Source organism: Siphateles boraxobius, unplaced genomic scaffold (assembly GCF_051911475.1).
Source record: "Siphateles boraxobius isolate OS27281-9 unplaced genomic scaffold, OSU_SipBor_1 77, whole genome shotgun sequence".
In the NCBI taxonomy this organism is placed as follows: Eukaryota; Metazoa; Chordata; class Actinopteri; order Cypriniformes; family Leuciscidae; genus Siphateles; species Siphateles boraxobius.
This window is the reverse complement of record NW_027509205.1, coordinates 10,148,518-10,168,876: the sequence shown is the minus strand read 5'-3', so window position 1 is coordinate 10,168,876 and position 20,359 is coordinate 10,148,518. Positions and strand designations below refer to the sequence as shown.

General features: G+C 37.8%; 1 protein-coding gene across 17 annotated transcripts; it reads left to right on the top strand.

Annotated features, from left to right (window-relative positions):
- The first annotated feature begins 954 nt into the window (after positions 1-954).
- On the top strand, positions 955-20,350 carry tmem269 (transmembrane protein 269). 17 transcript variants are annotated; one of them, XM_077218825.1, is made up of 10 exons: positions 955-1,169; positions 7,517-7,580; positions 8,572-8,769; positions 10,471-10,586; positions 11,650-11,698; positions 14,555-14,702; positions 14,952-15,049; positions 17,759-17,902; positions 18,462-18,662; positions 19,267-20,350. In XM_077218825.1, exons 4-10 carry the CDS (start codon positions 10,584-10,586, stop codon positions 19,374-19,376), a joined length of 753 nt encoding a protein of 250 aa, XP_077074940.1. In that variant the 5' UTR covers positions 955-1,169; positions 7,517-7,580; positions 8,572-8,769; positions 10,471-10,583; the 3' UTR covers positions 19,377-20,350. The 17 variants fall into 17 exon arrangements, with proteins under 17 accessions (XP_077074940.1, XP_077074948.1, XP_077074949.1 ...); XM_077218834.1 differs by having other exon boundaries at positions 970-1,169; positions 14,596-14,702; XM_077218838.1 differs by having other exon boundaries at positions 976-1,094; positions 14,596-14,702.
- Positions 20,351-20,359: the final 9 nt, after the last annotated feature.

Sequence of the window (20,359 nt, the reverse complement as noted above, 5' to 3'; positions counted from 1 at the left end):
TTAGAAACAAATAAAATAAACATTTGATTGCATTGCCATTTCTCGCCTCCGCTCATATCATTGTACCATTGGTGAAGTGCAAAGAACATTAGAGGAAATGGATAATTTCAAGACTCTTTCTATGATACCTGCATATCAGCAAACTTGTGCACACCTGTACATGTAATATAGTTAAATGTTTATATTATAGGCCTCTAGTTAAACTACCAAGGCAACCATTCTGCTTTTTTCTCATAAATAACAGCAAGCGTGAAAGGTGGCTGATCATGAAATTCAGACATTTAAGTTAATTTTCTTCAAACAGTCTTTAACTAGGCAAAAAGTACTAGAGTGGTTTATTTTTAAGTTTGTGATTCTAGTATATCATGTTGTAATAACCTTCTTGGACCCAGGAATAGACTTTTGACCACTGTCAGGACTTGAATCATGTTTATCAGCCATTTTGGGAGACACAACAAATGAATAGGGAAATCATATATTAATATTCTTATGAAATATTAGATTATTACACATCATTTATTACATTTTTCCTGAACACAATATGCAATTTTAGATGCAGTGAATAGATGCATTGTATTGAATGGCACTACCTAGGCTACTTGTATAGTAAAATGGTAGACCAAATAATTCTTTTATTTATCGTTTTGAGAAACATCTTTATACAAAGTTTGGTTTATAAGCAAAAGAAATCATGAATCCTAAAAATTGATTGCATGAAAAAAAATCTCATTGCTTTTGCTTATACATGTCATTTCGTGTCTTTTTTTTTTTCTTTTTCTGAGTTAGCCTGGTGTCCATACAATGGACATAGCATAACATGTGAAAAAAAATATTTGCCCCAAAAAACCAAGTACAGTCTGGTACAGTTGATGCCGAACTACGTGGTGTTATTTTATTTTTTTGATGTGCGTAGAGAAAGTACTAGAACTATTTTGATGTCATTTCCGGTGGAATATTCCAGTAAATCCTGCCTTTAAAAGGAGACGCGCTGAAAATGCGAACTGCGTTGTCTGTGACAGGTGCAGTCTATAGCCTAACATAAATGTCATCTTCGTCCAATAAAGGCCATAACTGTTTTTGGGGAACCACTGAATGTGAGTAAAATTAAAATACTGTGTCGTCGATATATAAATCCAGCAAAAGCCGTTAATTGTCGCTCGACTTTGAAGGTAAGTTTGTTCTCACATCGTGACATAACGTTATCAAGTTTAAAAACAATACATTTTGATATAAAGATATACTTTATATTCTTGTTAATATAATCAACGTAACAGTATTGTTATATTAAATGCTTAATTTAACGACTTCATGGAAAAATTCTGGATAGGGCAGAACGAGAATCAGAGTATATTCATTCAGTATATAATGTTTAATACAGTGTGACCGTAACAAAGTAAAAGAAATGTAAAGTTAATGCTGTAACGTAGGTGAGCGCAGAAAACCGATTGCAACTGGATAAGGATACAAGACAATAGCAATAGCTGTCTGATGTGGAATACGCAGTTGTTTTTAGACTACAGCAATGAGATAGTGCAGTACCTGTTTATAGCCTATAGAAATGAGATCGCGCAGTGATTGCGCATACGCAGCCTTTTCAATTGCAGAAGAATTGTGTATGTTTTAGTCATAATCGCCAATTTATCAATGCATGGGCTATTTAACCTTATTAATAAAGCATCATCATTCAATTCTGAACTGGCAAGTGTAGTTAACAACTTGTTAGATAACCACACTTTCCTCTTTAGTAAGGCTGAGACAGTATTATCTGTATGTAATGGATGGCGTTATGCAACATACTTGTGGTCCTGAGGCAGAAGTCGGAGTGCGTTTGAATGGATCTCGGGGCGTGCGAATTTTAACTGCGAATGCTCTGCATACCCAAGCCATTCGTGGACTCTGTTATTAGTATTAACACTATAAATTCCCTGTTTTGAGGTGTACCATAAAGCTTACGTGATATCATGTTGGTAATACGTATGTAACTGTCAGTCATTTATTTGCTAAACGATGGTAAGCAGCATATCCACACAGCTTTGGCGCCCACGCTATGTTGTTATGCATCGTCATCATCGTCCCGCGTTCTCATTGGTTTGCTGGCATACGGGTATTTCATGCGCATGGAAACTGTCCGCGAATCGCTCGCCCCTAAAAAATAACTAAAAAAAAAGAATCGCTCCCCCAAGCGGAAATGTGCTGTTGCAGCCAGATCTCAATCAACGAAAAACGAAGTGATTTTGATACAAAACTCACAAATTAACCTATTTTCATTGTTTTTCATTTTCTCTAATAGTGTTTTTTGTTGTAACTGTTAAAAAAGACAGACCTACTGTAACCATCCGAGGTTATTAATCGATACTCTATGCGTTTGTTAAAGTCATTTAATTATTTCAACTTGTTTTTTAAAGAAGACATATTTTTATGTATTATACTTAATTTTAGTATAATAATATTTTACTTATTTTTTCATCGTATATAATATTTATTAATTATATTATACTTTATATTTTTAAACTAATTTTTTATTTATATTTTAAAATTTTTAATTAAAAATACTTCCGGCATACATTTAAATTGACACCTGCCATTTTTTTTGTTATTTGTCGTCTCTGAATTAGATCTGAGTCTTTTGTTTGTCCTCAAGCCTGGTTTATACCAGAGCCCATCTAACGGAGAGCCTTGGCACTTCCTATTAGCCCCATTGTATATCATCTTGGTTGCAGTTCCATTAGAATTCCACTGGAGGTGATCGCGGGCGAGTGCAGAATGAATGGGAGTCTATGGAGCTAGTCGGCTAAATCTATCCCTTTCTCCTGCTTGTCGTTGAATCAATGTAGATTTTATTGTTGATTCCGCAAGTTCAATATAGATTATAGTCCAAAAGTCGAATGAACGAGAACTTATGTCCTTTCGATTTCTTACAGGTTAGGTCGTTGTTGGCCGGAACACGCTAGCATTCTGCTATTATGTGACGTCATCACATTTTTTAATGGATTTTTAGAACAGATAAGTGAACTTAAAAATGCAATTTTCAGCTGAGTGTATTGTCTCCCCCTTTTGAATGCAAGCCCCCCCTTTTGAATGCAACTTTCAAATTACATCCTGAGAAAAGTGGATTTCTGGGGGTGAAACCCCATAGACTCCCATTCATTCTAGACTCGCCTGCGAGCGCCCCCGCATGGACAGAGACATGTTACTGCAGCCAGTCCAGAAACCGGAAGTAACCAGACAGTGCCAATTCTCTTCTATTAGACATTCTCTGTTTATACTCAGGCTTGAGGACGTGTCTGCACGGCAAGAGCTCAAACGTGCGCGGAAAAAATGACGTCATTGCGGTGTGGGTGGTCGTTCATGGAAGCTTATTTCAAATATACAAATTATAAATAATTGTGTCTTTTTATCCCACAATTCTGAGGTTTTTTTCCTCACAATTGCGTGTTTACATTTCGCAATTCAGACTTCTTTTTTTTTTCTTTTTTTTTTTGCAATTGCAAATGTATATCTAGCAATTCTGACTTTATAATTCACAGTTCACTGACTGAACAAGCTTCCATAGTCGTGCCCACGTGGCGGTGTGCAAGGCATTTTTTGTAACTTTGCGTACGGCTCCGCTTCCGAAGATGCACAACGTACCTTTTGCCAAGCAGGTATGTCTGTACTGCCATCTTACCGGCACCCAGTTTGAGGCATTGTCTAATTATCTAACCCATACATGCTAATTTGCTTTTATTTCCAGAACAGAAATCTGAACATTTTAAAGCCAGGCTCAAATTTGTTGTTTGATTTTATTATTAGAGCTTTTACAGAAGGGATTTTGGATATACTTTATGATCGCTCCAGAAATCAGAAAATACTGTTAACAGCCAGAAAAAATTTAACATTGTTTTTCATAATAAAATAGTTTATAAATTAGGCGAATAATATACAGTACATGTGTCAATGTCTCTTTTTGGTTTTGTTTCATGTCCATGTTTTCATGTCTTTTATTTTGAAGTTTTCTCATTGTCACGTTCTTGTGATTTCCTTGACCCGATGTTGTGATCCTTTCATGTGCTTCCCTAGTCTCATGTGTAGTGTTCTGATTGGTTCCCTTGGTTCATGTGCCACATTCTTATTGGTTTATTAGTTCATTTTGTTCCAGTGTGTCTTAAGTCATTACTCTTTGTGTATATATAGCCCTCATGTTGTCATTGCCTCCTGTCTAGCTTTGTCTTTGTTAACCCGCTGTTGGTGAGTTTGTTTGGTCCCCTTGAGTAATTTTTAACCCGAAACTCATATTTTTATTTTTTTGTCCAAGAACGTAGGACTTTTGTCACATTTGAACCACAAAAACACCCAAAAATTTACTAGATTCTTTATATAATGAATATAGTCTGGAATACATGAAAAACCTAAAAAATGCTCTATAATAAAATAATAATTATAAAAACAATGCATTATGAAATAGAAAAAATATTTTGAAATGATACAAGCTTTCTGAACAAGAAAAGTATCATTTTAGGGCTTTCGGGTCATTTTGACCCGCAAGAGAAGGATTTGTTACAGGATGAAGGATGATTAAGTTCATGTTTTAAGTCAGGTCTTTGTTCATTTTGTATTTTGTGGATGTTTTATTTGAAATAAACTGCACATGGGTTCTCAGTTCAACTTGCCTTCAGTGGACATTCATTAGAGAAAGCTAGACCAACATCCATGAACCCAGCAGTTGCTCTCCTTCGCCTCCGTCAAGCTGATGGCCACGGAGGTCATCCACAAACTAACTGTGCCCCATGCCATGGAGTCTGTCCGTGTCGTCTTTGTCACGGCCAGGTGGGCCGTACATGTCTATGCTTAGCCATGGCTTTCTGTGTGGGTCTTCTCCCCTGCTACGGCAGTTTTCTGTGCAGCTGTGAGCTGCATCCTGGTCTCTAGCTCTACGTGGTCTCTAGCTCCACCGGCTCCCTCCTGGTCTATTGCAGTGGTCTATTGCTGGTCTATTGAGTCTCCAGACATCATGGCCGCCACACCAGAGGCTCTAGCCGTCATTGCCGCAACGCCAGAGCCCTTTCACATCATAGCTGCCATGCCAGAGCCCCCTTACATCATGACTGCTCAGATTTCCCCAGAATTTTTTTTTGGTGCGGTGCTATAGTACCCAAGCTCCGGTGCATACAGAGCTTGATTCTACATTGAATATCAACCATGACTCTGGTGGTTCCTAGTCTAGGGGTCCCAAGTCTGGTGGTTCCTAAGGTCATCCCACTATCCACGGTGCTTCGTAATGGCCACCACCATCATTGTGTGTGGGCCACATACAGCTCCTCCAGAGGTCACCGACGACCGCTACAGCTCCTCCAGAGATGATAGTAAGCACCTGTGAACTGTCTAAGCCCCATGCTATGGCCACAGAGGCCGTTCTCGAACTATCTGCCATTCTGCCAGTCATGTCACGGCCATGGAGGCCGTTGCCAAACTCTCTGTCTGCACTGGAGGTAGTCCATGAACAAACTGTGCCCCATGTAGGGGTGGCCGATATCTCGATATTTAAAATATATCGAGATATTTTGTAAACACGATATGGATTTTGACATATCGTATATATCGATATATTGTTTAGTTTAATTCTGATTTCGCCACTGTGCTCTGGTCGCCCCCGCCTCCTTGCTCTTGTTCCCCCACCCCTTGCGAGTTGTCTCGTTCAACATGGCGCAACCAGCCCGGAGGCTACAGAACTCATCTTAAAAAGAAAAGGACAACTGGCTCCATTATATGGAGATACTTCGGTTTAAGGCGTTGGACGAACAGCAGACAGATGTCTACTGCCGTGAATGCCGAAAGTTGGTGCCAACCAAAGCTTCTAGCACAACAAACCTTTTCCACCATTTACAGACAAGGCACAAGCTCGCATACAAGGAGTGCACCAGACTAAGGATCCCGGCCACTAAACCCACTAGCGCTGGCAACACCTCAAACACTACACAGATAACACTCCACAAATCTTTAACACGGAGTGTAGAATATGAAAGAAAGTGCGCAAGGTGGTGTAGCATCACAGAGTCCGTGGCATTTCATATAGCAGTGGACATGGCACCCATTGCCGTCGTTGAACAACGTGGCTTTATACGCATGCTAAAAACGCTTGATCCAAGATACAGTTTACCTAGTCGGCATTACTTTGTGAGACAAGAATATTTTTTTATCTTAAATGTCGCAGAAGCACTTTGTTCCTATATGCACTGCCTACCTTCAGTTGAGTTGTTTCATTTTTGAATGAAAAGAAGGCAATATGTATTATTTCTTCCTTTATTTTACAGTTAATTTATTATTTTTGTATACAGGGATTTTTTTTTAAATGTCGCAGAAGCACTTTTTTCCTACATGAACTGCCTACCTCTTTGCACTTCAATAATAAAAAGACTTTGGTATTTGGCATATTTGTTTTTGCAGTAGTTTTTGGGGGGTTATTTTTCCTGTAAAGATATCGAGATATATATCGTATATATCGAGATATATTTTTTTGTTCCACATCGCCCAGCCCTAGCCCCATGCCATGGAGTCTATCCATGTCTCCTCTGTCACGCCTAGGTGGGTTGTCAATGTCTGCTCCGCCATGGCCTCCTGATCTGTGGGGATTTGCCTTGGTGGTCTACGGATCCAGGCCCGCCTCTGCTCCATGATTCGGATCCGCCGCCACGGTCCTTGGTCTCAGCCACTGCTCCATGGCCCAGGCCCGACACTGTTCCACGATCAAGGCCATGATCCAGGTCCCTTTTCTCTTCACAGGCCTGTTTTGACTGGTTCCCTTGGTTCTTGTGTCAAGTTCTTATTGGTTCATTGTGTTCAGGTGTGTCTTAAGTCATTAGCCTTTGTGTACATGCAGTATAGCCCTCATGTTATCATTGTCTCTTGTCTAGCTTTGTCTTTGTAACCCGCTGTTTGCTTTGTCCATGCTCAAGTTTATGTTTCAAGTCAGGTCTTTGTTTATTCTGTTTTTTTCATGTTTTATTTTAAATAAACTGCACATGGGTTCTCATTTCAACTTGCCTTTATTCGACATTTGTTACTAAATGAACAAACATTTTGTAAAAACCTATATAGATACACAAAAAGTGGCATTGAAGTGTAGAATTTTGGCTCCGTGCATGAGGTGAGAAATAGCTTTTAAAGATATGTATTGTAATTCAAATCTACAGATGCAAATAGATAAGGTAATAAAATAAAAACAATTAAATGTGTCTTAGATGTTTTCTTTCCTCAAGTCTGAAAGAAGACATGTTATAGTATTAACCCAAAAATATCTAAATTGACCAGCGCAAGAAAAACAATGGTTGCTCTTGCCTTAAGTGTTGGGGGTCTTTAAGAGTGCAATTGGCACACAAAAAAACACCATGTTACAATATTACATAATACAGTGGTGTGTCTTGGTGGGGCTGGTCTACCTGTTAGGCAAGACTGGACAGCGCACAATACACCCTTGTTGTTCTTGTTGTATGTTGTTCTTATTGCCATGTGTTAAAACTGCTTTTCTTATGTGGTTTAGTTGCAGTGCTGTTTGACTTGGAGAAATTTGGAGACCATCATGATCCTTCTGACTCCTACATCTGGTATGTAGATTAATCGATCAGTATATGTAAAACAGTGGTACATGTCATTTCTGCTCCCTGCACAACTAAGAATATGGCTGTTTGGGATTGTTAACAATGAGTCGCACTAGCTGTGTTTCTGCAGTCAGTAATGGTTGGCACAGGCCTGGACTTCCTCATATGCTGAGGACAGCTCTGGAGCTTTAGAAGCTAAGTTGCACTTTAACTCAATCTTGAGCTGGATTTAATACCATTTTTGACTATTTATTCATCACCAATAGTAGTTTCTTGGTGGTTGGCTCATATGTCTATTATTTAAAAACATGTGGGCTATTATTTTGCATGACTTATGGTAGTATTTGTCCTGAAGGTGCTTATACTGTTTAACTTGCCTATTTACACTGAGGTTCAGTTACGCAACTGAAGTGATGTGCTACCTACGGACAGTATTAGACAGTATTAGTGTTCTAGAAACAGATAAACATTAATCCTGTCAATCCGGGCTTCTGTCACATGGAGCAGGGGAACTACGCATGCAAGAAGACCTGTGGTAATGGCAACGTTGGGTCTTTTAGCAAAAGTTAGTTGATATGCTCTTTGATATTCATGTCAATTGAATTTTCCCATGGTATTTTCCTTGTTTCAACTCATCCCTTTAGACTTAGGACTAATTTCTAGTTCTTTCGCTGGGTAATATGTAATTTAAGCTTTCGTACTATCTATGCAGTTTTATCTAAATGTCTGTAAACAGGAAGCTTCTATATTTCTGTATCTCACTTATCTTAAAGTGCCCTTATTATGATGTTTTAAAGGTTCCTAATTTTGTTTTTAAGGTCTCCTACAATAGGTTTACATCCATCGAAGTTCAGAAAACACTTTCATATTCTCATAATATTGCACATCACCTTATTTCTTAAAGAGTCTGAAACTATTTGTTCTCGAAACCACAAGCCTACTCTGCTCTGATTGGTCAGATGGCCCAGTCTTGTTGTCATTTGTCTACCGTTTACAGCACATGTCAGAAACGAAACGCACCATATTTGAATTTCAACTCCGGAGGCTTCCTCAATTCCTCAGCAATTGCACATAAATGGCATTGATTTTACCTTATCAATTTGAGCCTGAGTCAGATGACGAAACATTGGAAGAACTAGTTGATCAACCCAGAACCTCCTTCACAAGAACGACTTGAGCATGACCTTTCTCAGTGGTAAGTTTTTAAGTCAGTATTAACAAGTGTATTTCCATCAACAAGCCGATGTGTATATTTCTAAGTGCACATGTGGGAACTGTCAATAACGGTACATACGTTAGCCGAGCACTAACGTGAATGACTGATATAACGTTACAGTTTGTAAACCAAAATCTCGCTTCATCCTTTATCATTACTCAAGGTAGTAAGAATTATTAATGTGCATTAATTGACACAATTGACCCTTCGCAAAGACCCGCCCCACTTAGTTACTGTCGCTATGTCCGACAAGCTACGCCACTCTCACGCACACACCATGTTCTCACGCAGTGAAAAATACATCGCGGATCAGAGAGGAGACTGATAGATATACGCTGACAGACAGGACAGACCAGGTTACTTTTCGGTTACTTTTGATATGAAACTTTTTAAACAAAGTTTCACCTTTCAAATTTGGTCATTTTTAAAAAGAAATTTAAACAATAAATACTGTTTTGTGGCTCTTCAATGTGACGTGACAGATCGCTGTAGAGCCTCAGTTAAATCTGCTCGTGAACCGATCATCTCTTCCTTCTAGTTCATTTATAGCATCAAATAAACATGAATGAACATAAGAAGGAATGTTGTTTTAACCGCGGAAAGCCGTCAGTATATTCCGTTTTTTAAGTTCAAATCCTCCCATGTCAATCTACTAACTCTCCTGACTGCTTTGTCGGACAAAATGGCGGATGGCGAAGTATGATTGGTCAGATCACCAGGCAATGAAGCTCCCTGCGAAGGGCCAATTTTAGGTAATACTGGGCCCACAGCTGAAAAGCAGAACTATTTTAGAAAGACATTGGGTCTCATTCACTAAGCATGTATACGCACAAATGTGTGCATGAAATCTGTGTACGAATGTTTCACGAACAAATCATTATTCACCAAAAACGTTTGTACTAAAATCTATTCTAAATGTGCGAAAAAATGAGGGAACAACTGAAACCACATGTACACAAAAAGCACTTTCTCTGTGCGGCCTTATAATAGTGTTTAGAAGTTATATTTCATTTTAACACAATTTTTATATTTATTATATTATATAAAATAATACAATAATTATATTTATAATAAATAATATAATTTAATTCCATCTTAAATATCTTTTACATCATATACAGTGAAATAGTGAGAAAAGCTGCGTTAAAGCTTCAGCGGTGAGGTTTCTCTGAATAATGCAGATTTATGCTTACAGCTGGATAATAAGAGGTCTGTAATGTGGGTCTGTATAAAAGGTGTTTATTGTATTTCAACTGGTTTTATGAATGACACACTTGGCTCGAGGATCTGTTGAGAGAGCGGCATGATATGTTTGATGAGAGTGTCTAAGGCTGTAAAGGAGTGGTTGTGCGGAAAGCCGTTATATGGAGATGATTTGGGCGTGTTTCATGCAAATGACTAACTTAGTGCCCGCGGCCACTCATTTAGAAGACTCCAAATTCATTAACATTAGAATGAGATTAAAAACAAAGTCATGTGCGTACGCACGCGTTGTGAATTAGGCAGATATTTTTCGTGAGAATGTCGAAATAATCAAATAGGAAATAATCCAATTATTAGTGAATGAGACCCATTAACTTGAGTTATCTGGTTAGCTGGTGCACTGGGTGTACAATATAAAACACAAAGTATTTTGAACACTCAGTAGGAAATATATACATCAATAATTATTACTTGCAGGTTGTGATTAAGAGGAGCAAGTTGGCGTTTTGCAAATCCCGAGTTGACTTCGCCGAGATTTGAGAAGCAGTCGTCAGTAAAATGACAGGAACACAACAAAAGGCTATACTGCTATGGTAATTTTAACCCCTGACTCTTCACATCATCATCCTTTGAAAGTGTTTACAAAGAGAGTGCTTTAGCAGCACAGAAAACGGCATCTTCTCGACATGTCGACAACACAAACCAACTACAGTGTTTGAGGGCGGGTCAAAGTAGAAATTGTTCGCGGGCAGCCATTAAAGACCATAGGATGGCTTTATGCAAATTTGTTACATACAGGTAAGTAAATATATGTTATGGAAGTAAGACTGGAATTACTGACGACTCGTTTCGGCAGTTTCTTTTGGGAGACAATAACTTTATTTGTCATGCACTTTGATCTTTAAAACTTTGCAGACCCTTTACTTTCACAAACAGCTATATTACACAATACATTAAAAGGTAATATTCGAAAAAGCATAATGGGGCACTTTAATTTAAGAAACATAAGGTGTTACTTTCATAGTTTACTACAACACTGTCATGCCACATTTTATCAGTTAGTCCAATACTAGTGTATTTTGCATCATTTTATGAGAGTTATTTTGTTTTTTGAAGCTTATATAATTATTTTTCACATATAATAGGCCATGCTGATTTTAATTAAAATATTATTGCATATACATTTACTGTAAAAAATTAAAAGTTACTTGAGACACTATTTGGTTGTATTATAATAGGTCTATACTATTTAAAAGTTTGGGGTCGGTAAGTCTCTAATGTTCACTAAGGCTGCATTTATTTAATTAAACATACAGTAAAAAAGTAATATTAGGAAATATTATTGCGATTTAAAATAATTGTTTTCTATTTCAATATATGATTTAAAATTTGATTTCTTCCTGTGATGACGAAGCTGAATTTTCAGCAGCCATTACTCCAGTCTTCACTACCAATATAATTCATATTTACTTACTTTAAGTAGCTTTATTCATTTAAGGTTATGTTATGCTTAATGGATATCTCACATTCTTTAATAACCTTTACAGGCTTTACAGAAATCATTTGAAATGAGGTCTTAATATACAAACAAACATCAAGCTCTATGGTGAATTCTGTGTTGGCATGTGCTGTGTCTCATTGACTGTTTTCTTTCAGATGAAGAGTCGCTTGAAATCGACTGGCTTTGGAATCACATCAAGTTCAGGTTACAAAACACAATAGTAGGAACCCTTCCTTAAAGGTGAAGTGTGTGATTTAATCCTAGTTTAATATGCAGAAACGGCTATAATAAGCCTTTTTTTTGTTTTGTTTTTTTGATTCCCTCTAAAAATGTAAACACTGGTTTTGTGGCACTATCAAAACATCACTCTGTTGGTTTGAGCAGACAGACGTAGCAACATTGGCTCAACCAATGGTTGGGTTTAACACAAAGCTATCTGTTTTGCTGACCAGTGGCAGACAGGGGGTGTGTTTGTTTGCTAGTGACACAAAAATTACACACTTCACCTTTAAACTTTTTTAATGTCTTTGTGAATGCTATAAGCAAGATTTTTTGTATTACTGAGCTTAAAATATTTACACGTAATGTGCATGCGTTCTTGCATGCTTCCCTCACCTAGAAAAGCAGCACATGCCAAAAAATGAAAGTTGACCTGCAAAGAACTTGTCATGCATACAAGTTTGTGTCTTTTGTCATATAAAATCTGCAAATGGGGGACTTGAGTCTCCACAAGCATTCCAATGAAGATCTTTGATAGCATAATGACTAAAATGTGACAAATGATGATGTGAATTTCTCTAGAAAAACACAAATTCAACCACTTGAGATGTTCATTTAGATTTTATGCCCACTGTTTTGCTCCAACACAAAGACTTCTTTGTGTGACTTCATTGAAAATCACAGCAGTATTCCAGTGGCAAAACAGTCTTGGTCACACTTAAAGAAAAGCACTAGAATTTTAACAAGTCTTTTTTGCTTATTTACCTGTTTTAAGAACATTCATTGTTCATAATCTTTTACTTTTATAGCACAGTGTGAACTTTTATAGCTATCTTTATAGTGTAACAATTTCAGTAGCTGGATGAAATTGTAATGGGTGCATGAATGCAGTACACAAAAAATGGTTGATTAGTAAATGATTAATGAGAATGCTGCTTTAAGATTTTGAATCTGCAGTGCACTGCATGATTGCCAGTTGTTGTGGGTGTGAGCAAGCATAACTTATTTTACAAAGACAGGCGTCTCATTGTAAAAATGGTTATGTCAGCCATTTTTCATACTCCCTCAATCAACTGATTGCTGACCACTTTCTAAACACTGTAGTCAAAGCAACAGCAGATTCTCTTATCCAAGTGAACCAAACTCTGACGTCAATCAAACTCGGGTGCGCGCCAAAAGTACCTTGAAAGTTTAAAGATTTTTAAAAAATATATTTTCAAATATTTAAATTTGTTTAAAGATTGTATTTGAACAAATTGTAGTGTGAACAAAACCCTTTTCCAAAGCTTCAGTTTTAGAGGGCTAATGGTTATAGATCATTTGATGTTTGAATTGTAAATGAATCATAACTCCAGTAAATGTTATTTCCCAAAACATCTTTCTATTTTTCTTTTGAAAATGGGCAATTTGTTATGGTAATAGTGGTTTTAGTGCACAGAGATGAAGTCATTTGTAATCACATTTGGTTGTTTTGATCGTATCAATCAAGTGAACAAGAGTTTTTCTTCGGGTAAATGTCTTTTATTTTATACCTTAGCATATAGTTTAGATTGTCATACTGTCTAATTGAAAGGACAAATATTGTGCAGTGCTTGTTCACATTCTACAGTAGTAACACTAGGTGTCGAATTCATCACAGCGTCTGGAGTATGCGCGGGGCTCCACTCTATGCCCTCATACGCTATCAATACCACTACAGGCACGGACACAGGGATCGGCTCTCACACCTGATCAGACTCCTTTTTCAGCTAGAGTTTCCGGAAAACTGTGGCCTCAAGAGTACACTCTTACGGGATTGAGTGGATTTCAGGCGCTGGCGATGAGTAATCCTCCTCTTACTCACAGATGGTGAAGGAGCATCCACACTGAAGTGGCACCCAGTTAACAAATTCTTGAAAATTTCTTTCATCTTCTCACTGAGCCCTGCACAGAAAAACACACAGACTGGCCTCACCATAGTGGGTGAGATGGAGCAGGTCTTAGTAGTCCTGTGTCTGTTCCTCGAGGGAACAATCCCCATGTGAAAGGATAAGGATTTGTACTGCCGCTAGATCCATTCTGCAGGGTTCCATCATGTCGCAATGAGGTTGATACCGAGATGAGGAGATCAGGATCTATTTTCAGCAGTTTCTTATTTATTAAAAAACTCAAAAAATAACAAAATACTCAGCATATACTGGAATCAAAAACCGTGAACAGAACAACCTGGTAACAGCAACGAAGACGGAAGCAAGATTAACTGAAAACAGACTCAATATATACTAACACAAACCAATGGGCGAATCGAGAAACAGGTGCAGTGCATAATCAATCAATGAAAAACCAGGGTGACAAACACTAACACTAACAGAACAGGCAACAGAAAACCAACTCAGAATACAACCCAAACAAAACTCAAACTCAGATCAAACGTATTTGATCACAGTATTGAACAGACATATTATTTCATATAATTATACTATTTATTACATAATTATATTGTTTTATTATTCATATAATAATGTGAATACAAAGGTTGTTTTTTAATAAATATGGATTTAACACTTTTTCAATAAGTGAGAGAATCATTTGTGGGTTTTTTTATGTTAATAATACTATGTTAAATTTTAGAGAGGATAAGTGAATAATTAAAAGAATCACATGTTTAGACAATGGAAGAACTTGCATTTTAGAGTTAGTTAGCAGATATTTTAAATAAAGTTTAACTAGTTGACTTCAATGGAATTCATTCAATTCACACTTTAATATATTTTTATGTAACTGAGAGCTCTTCAAACATGCACTGAACTCGCTGTTGTGTAATTGCTCATGTTTTGTTGTTGTTGTTGTTTTTTTTGGTAGCCTTTTTCCAGGACGCTAACAAACTGCTTCTAAACGAACAGGCTAACTGGGTGCATCTAAAGGAGTTTGCCCGGAAAAATGCTGCCAACTCTCTTTCTGTTGCCAACATGCTCATGGGCATGGCCTCAATCCTCTGCAGTCTCAACGGGTATGCATTCATGCTTTTGATTTGTACTTCTCAGAGAAAATCAAATGCATAAGGAAGTATAACTTTTTTGATTTTGAGAAAAATCTATTTGACTAAGTGACAATTCATTATGGGAATGCTGTTACAGTAAGGAATTTTAAAGGGATTTCAGCCAGCAGCCGAAAAAACGTTTGAGCTTAAATTCAGCTTAATCTCTTTGACTTACTTGTAGTTTTGTGCTTTCTTTCTTTCTGCCCCTGTTATTCACAGCCATCATCATGCGGCCTGCTGGCTGGTTCTGATCGGTTACCTGCTGGATTTAGCAGATGGAGCGGTTGCTAGGCAACTGAATGCATGTTCTGCACTGGGTGAGTAGTGTTGACCGTTCTTAAGTAAAAGTGAGTGGGGCCAGGAGTGAGTCTTGTTGCTTTAGATGCTTTTATCTTCAGTCCCCTTATCAAGAAAGAAAATGAAGGGAAGGAATAAATTATCAATTTAATAATTCATATTTTAGACCTGATGGGATGGTTTAGCGGGATATTGCTTATGTACGTCACTCTCGTCACATCTGTAAATAGAGAAAAATATCTTCAGCTTTTTTAATGCATGAGTGGCATAGGTTAGTTGTCACAACAAGCAAGAAAATTTGACATGGAGCACACTAAAGAATCTGCTGTCAAAAAGAAAATGTGACAGAGCTCATAATAAAATGAGACTTTGGCTTGGCTTTTCAGAGATGGCGAGCACTGAGGGATTTGAAGTATTGTGAATTATTGTGAACCGAGTTCATTGTAAAGCTTGCGCACATGTATTTGTTCTTAACATCGTTCTTACGTTATTGGATTTGGAGTATTCTAAATGAGCGACCGCATGCCCAAGGTTATAAATCATAAAACATGCCCAAACCATGTCCATAATAAGGGCTTTCCACACACCCTTTCCTTTCATCACTCTCTGCAAATATGACGCTCTCGCATAATCGCACGCGTAACAAGAACCTCGATAATAATAAACACCTTTAATACAGACCTAGATTACAGACCTCTGATTAGCAAGCTGTACATACGCTTATTTGCATCTTTATGCAGAGGAAACTCACAGCTTGAGCTATAACGCACCTTTCTTTAAAACTCTTTTACTGTGTATATATACAGTAAATGTACGTGTGTACGTTTACATAATGATGTAATATATTTAAGATGTAATATGTATGTATAAAATGTAATCTTAACACATTTATAAGAACTCCTAGAGTATATGATTTTTGCATACATTGCGTGATTTTTAAAATTTAGAAAAGTCATTGATGAATCAGGATTTGTTCGCGAAAATGTTTGTACACAGATTTCACGCATCCCAAAAAAAAACAAGCAGGTTTTCTCTTTCAAACCACAAAACCTTGCCAACTCTGTAGTGGAAAACCAGTGGATTGTGCAGGTGGTCACGTCCACTCAGCTGCCTGAAATAGCTCCGCAATGCCCTCACAATGCCAAGTCACTTGTACTCTTGAGCTGCTTACTGTTGTCGCTCTGTTGTTCTGCATGACCGCACTGATGGTTGTTGTTTTGCCTACCTTTTATGGCAATTGAACAGTTCATTTGTGATGAAGCAGCCTAATTCAGGGGGATCATGTTCTGATTGTTTGTTTTATCCCGATGCTTTGGACCACCAACATATTTGACATTGCTCAAATTGTTGACTTTGGAATTGGAATACCAGTCCACTGGTTTGGACACACACTCAAACGTTCCAACCTGGTGAAAACATGCCCCTACCTCTCTAGATAAAGAAACTCCTGAATGTTGTTTATAGATGATGATAATGAGTTTGTTTTTGGACTGGCATGAAGATTTATCTCTGTTTCTCTTTTCAGATTGTATTAATAGTTTAATTAATAGTTTAGTGCATTAATAGCAATGGAACGGATGGTCGACTGGTAATCCAACAACAGAATAATCGATTAGCATCACAATAACTGTCAGCACAAGTGATGGGAAGTCCAACTCATTTCCGCCAATCAGTTTGTAGCAAGGTTAGTGTTCAGGGAAGGAGGAGGCGGGAACCGGCGAATGTTCCACATAACTTTAATTCATAAATAAACAAATTCTAAAGTAAAGCAGCAGCCCCTCACGGATGTCTGCTGCACAAACATAACAAAACACAATGTAAATAGTCCATGCCTGGTCCTCTATCGTCCTTCACTGCTGTCATTCCTTTTATCCTCCCAGAGCTCCTCCTTGAGACACTCAAGGATTGCATTAGCAATCACGCCACCGGCCTCGCTCCATTCCCATGGCTCTCAGCCCCGCACTGCTTGCCACACAGTTCTTTAAAAGGAAATGATTCAGCGACTCTAAATGTTCTGGAACTAAAAAAGTTCTGGAGGAGCACGTTCAGGTAATCAACCAATCAGCATCGCAAGAGGAAACTGCTATATATAGCCGTCCCTCACCTCTGTCCCGCATTAGTTTCACAGCATCCCTCCACCACCCCATCACCTCACACTTGGCTGGTTTATATCCCAGTCAATGATGGGGAGCACTCTGGGTTCAGGCCAAATTCCGAGCTCAGAGCCCTTCCCCAGCAGTTTTAAGCTAATGGGTGCTGAACTGTGATGCCAGTAACTCGTTTCCATGTCACACTTTGAACCGTAGTGCCTGGCTGTTACAAACTGTGAGCCAAAACTTGGGATTTTGGCATGTCAGCTAGTCTTCGCCTCAGATGTCATGCCCACAGACCATTGGCTGAATGTCTGATGCATAAGCCACACAAAATGGGAAACAATTCGGGAGTTTCAAAGTCATTATCTGATTGGTTGAATTGTAGGGGATTTCCTGGTCTTTAACGGTCTGCCTGGAAATCGTGATGCCCTTATGGAAGGAGAAAGCTGTCATATTTACAACTGTGACAATGAGCGCATAACAGCATCAATTAAATACTGGATGTTCAAAAGTATATGTATATAATTTATTAGATGCACCACAGTCTGTTATTGTAGGGATAGTGTCTTGTGCATTGAATGTTGTGTTTTTGAGATGCAACAATGTGTTTTTTTGTTGTTGTTTTTTTTACTGCAGGTGCGAAGTTGGATGATTTTGCTGATTTCACAACTTTTGGAATAGCAACATCTCTCATCTTAAGGACATCCAGTCTACTGGATAACATCCTGTGCATGTTGTATGTGCTGTCTGTCTTTACTCGTCTCTGCTTCTTCTCTAGTGGTGAGGAACTTTCACCAAGATTGTTTACATACATAACACACAACTTTTGTCTTTAGCTGAACCATTCTGTTTGCCAACCCGAGAGAAATCTCACTCATATATAATGATAAAAAAAAAGAAAATTACCACTTTAATTCAGCAAGGATGCATCAAATTGATCATAAGTGACAGTAAATGCATGTAATGTTACAAAGTATTTTAAATAAATGCTGTTCTTTTGAACTTTCTATTCAAATAATCCTGAAAAAAAGTATCACTAAATTGATAGTAAGAAATGTTTGAAGACTAAATCAGCATGTTAGAATGATTACTGAAGGATCATGTAACACTGAAGACTGGAGTAATGGCTGCTGAAAATTTGGCTTTGCCATCACGCGAATAAATTACAAGTAAAGTAGAAAACATTTCTTTCACAATATTACTGTTTTTACTGTATTTTTGATCAACTGCAGCCTTGGTGAGCATAAAAAACTTCTTTCAAAAACTTTCAAACTTTTGAACTGTATATATCCCTATAAAATTGGCAGTGAGTTAGAGATGTGTCTGCTGTTTTCCGCAGGAATCCCGTTCATGTACCGTGGCCTACCATGCATCTACTCCTCTGCCATCCTAGTGTGTGTTTCTCTGCTGACTGGAGGAAATATGGCAGTACTGAGAATCTTAGCAGTGGCCATGATTATCTTCATGGTCAGTCAGAACTTCTACCCTCATGACAGAGTACTGGAGTCTCAGGCCTGGAAGAAGGTGGTCTACATTGGAGGTAAAGCCAATAACCAATTATACACTAGACATTAGACTGTCTAAATGAATAAAATGCAAAAGAATGAATTCGGATGTAGCAATGTTTAAGATTCAGGGAAGAAGGAGGCGGGAACCGGCGAACATTTAACATTTTAATAATAAAATAAAACAAATACAAAAACAAAAGTATAAGCCAGCAGCCCCCTCATGGACGACTGCTGGCCACACAAAACAGAAACAAAACACAACATAAACTCAGGCCTGTTCCTCTCTCGATCTTCAGCGTCGTCGCTCCTCCTTTCATGCTTCCGCTCCTCCGTGAGAGATGCGAGACCGGTGCGTCTCACAGGTGACATTCATTATCACTCACGCCACCGGCCTCGCGCCGTTCTCTCACGTCCCTTGGCCTCGTCCTGCTTGCCACATAGGCATTACAACATTGTATTAAAATGAATATTCCTTTTGAGCTTTGGTAAAGGTTACATTATGTAAATAGAATTAAATTATTGCTGCTTTTAAAGATTCGTTTTAGGTGGGTGTTTAGTGTAAAAATAGGGAAATTAGCATGTACATTTATTTTAAATATTTACCAATTTTCACCAAATATTTTTTTTTCTGTTTAGGAATTGCCATGGTGTTTTGCTCCTCCTTCCCTCCAGCTTGTGTGTACTACTTGTTATGGTCAGTTTCCTACATACTGTTTCCAACAACCCTTTGGAGCTGCAAAGTGTAAAGGGGTAATGGCCAATGAGGCTCATTCGACAGAGAACCCCTTGTGCTTCTGCAAAGAAAAATCAAACCAATTTAGAAAATCAGAAAATTCACTTTTTGTTTTGAGGTGACGAGTTTCATGAAATCTACATGATCTACAATAGGAGGCCTACAGTACGGACATTTTGATTGCTGCTGTTGTTTCATCGCTAAGGATGAGAAATGCTCTTTGCCTCTGCTTCACACATATTGTCAAGTGTTTGAAGGTCATGTTGACACAGACACAGTAGATGGTCTCTAATACATTATGTGTGGTGTTTGTTGCACAGTTCAGCCTGACTGATTTAAATCTGAAAATGCAAGAAGCAGAGTAGAGATTGTCAAATTTGCTGTGGAATTTATACTTGTAGAATTATGGTTATTATTATTTTTTTAAAATTTTGGTTATTGTTTAAGAGACTGATCCGGAAAAGACAAATCAACTCTTAATCATAATCATATTTTCTGCTTTCTTTCTTCTGATTACATTGCCCTTTTTTAAATAAAAACCATAAGGGAATTTTATGCATATGATCTGTGTCATTTCATGTAAAAAAAAAAAAAACACTACAGTATGAATAAGGTAGTGGCTCATGTAGTTTATCTGGTGCCTGGTTCATGTGTGACTTTGATCAACACCATATGTCCCATATAATATCAGCTAGGCCTTTTAAAACAAATGCCTCAAATATGAAGAATGTGGCAGTTGGTTTAATTTTGATAAATGAGTTTATCTGTATCAGTTGGCCTCTGTTTTAAGGGGTTCTGCTTTCTGACTCAGTAATCAGTAATTACTTGTTTAAGCAAGTGATCTTCCATTGGATTTGCTATGTACTGTTCACGGGTTCAATGGGAGATTGTTACCCTGCAACATAACAGTATTGAGGCATTATTTTGTGTTTTGTGCACCGCTTGTGGTTACTTTTTATTAAAACTTAGTTGGTGTTAAAAAGAAAATGTCTTTGT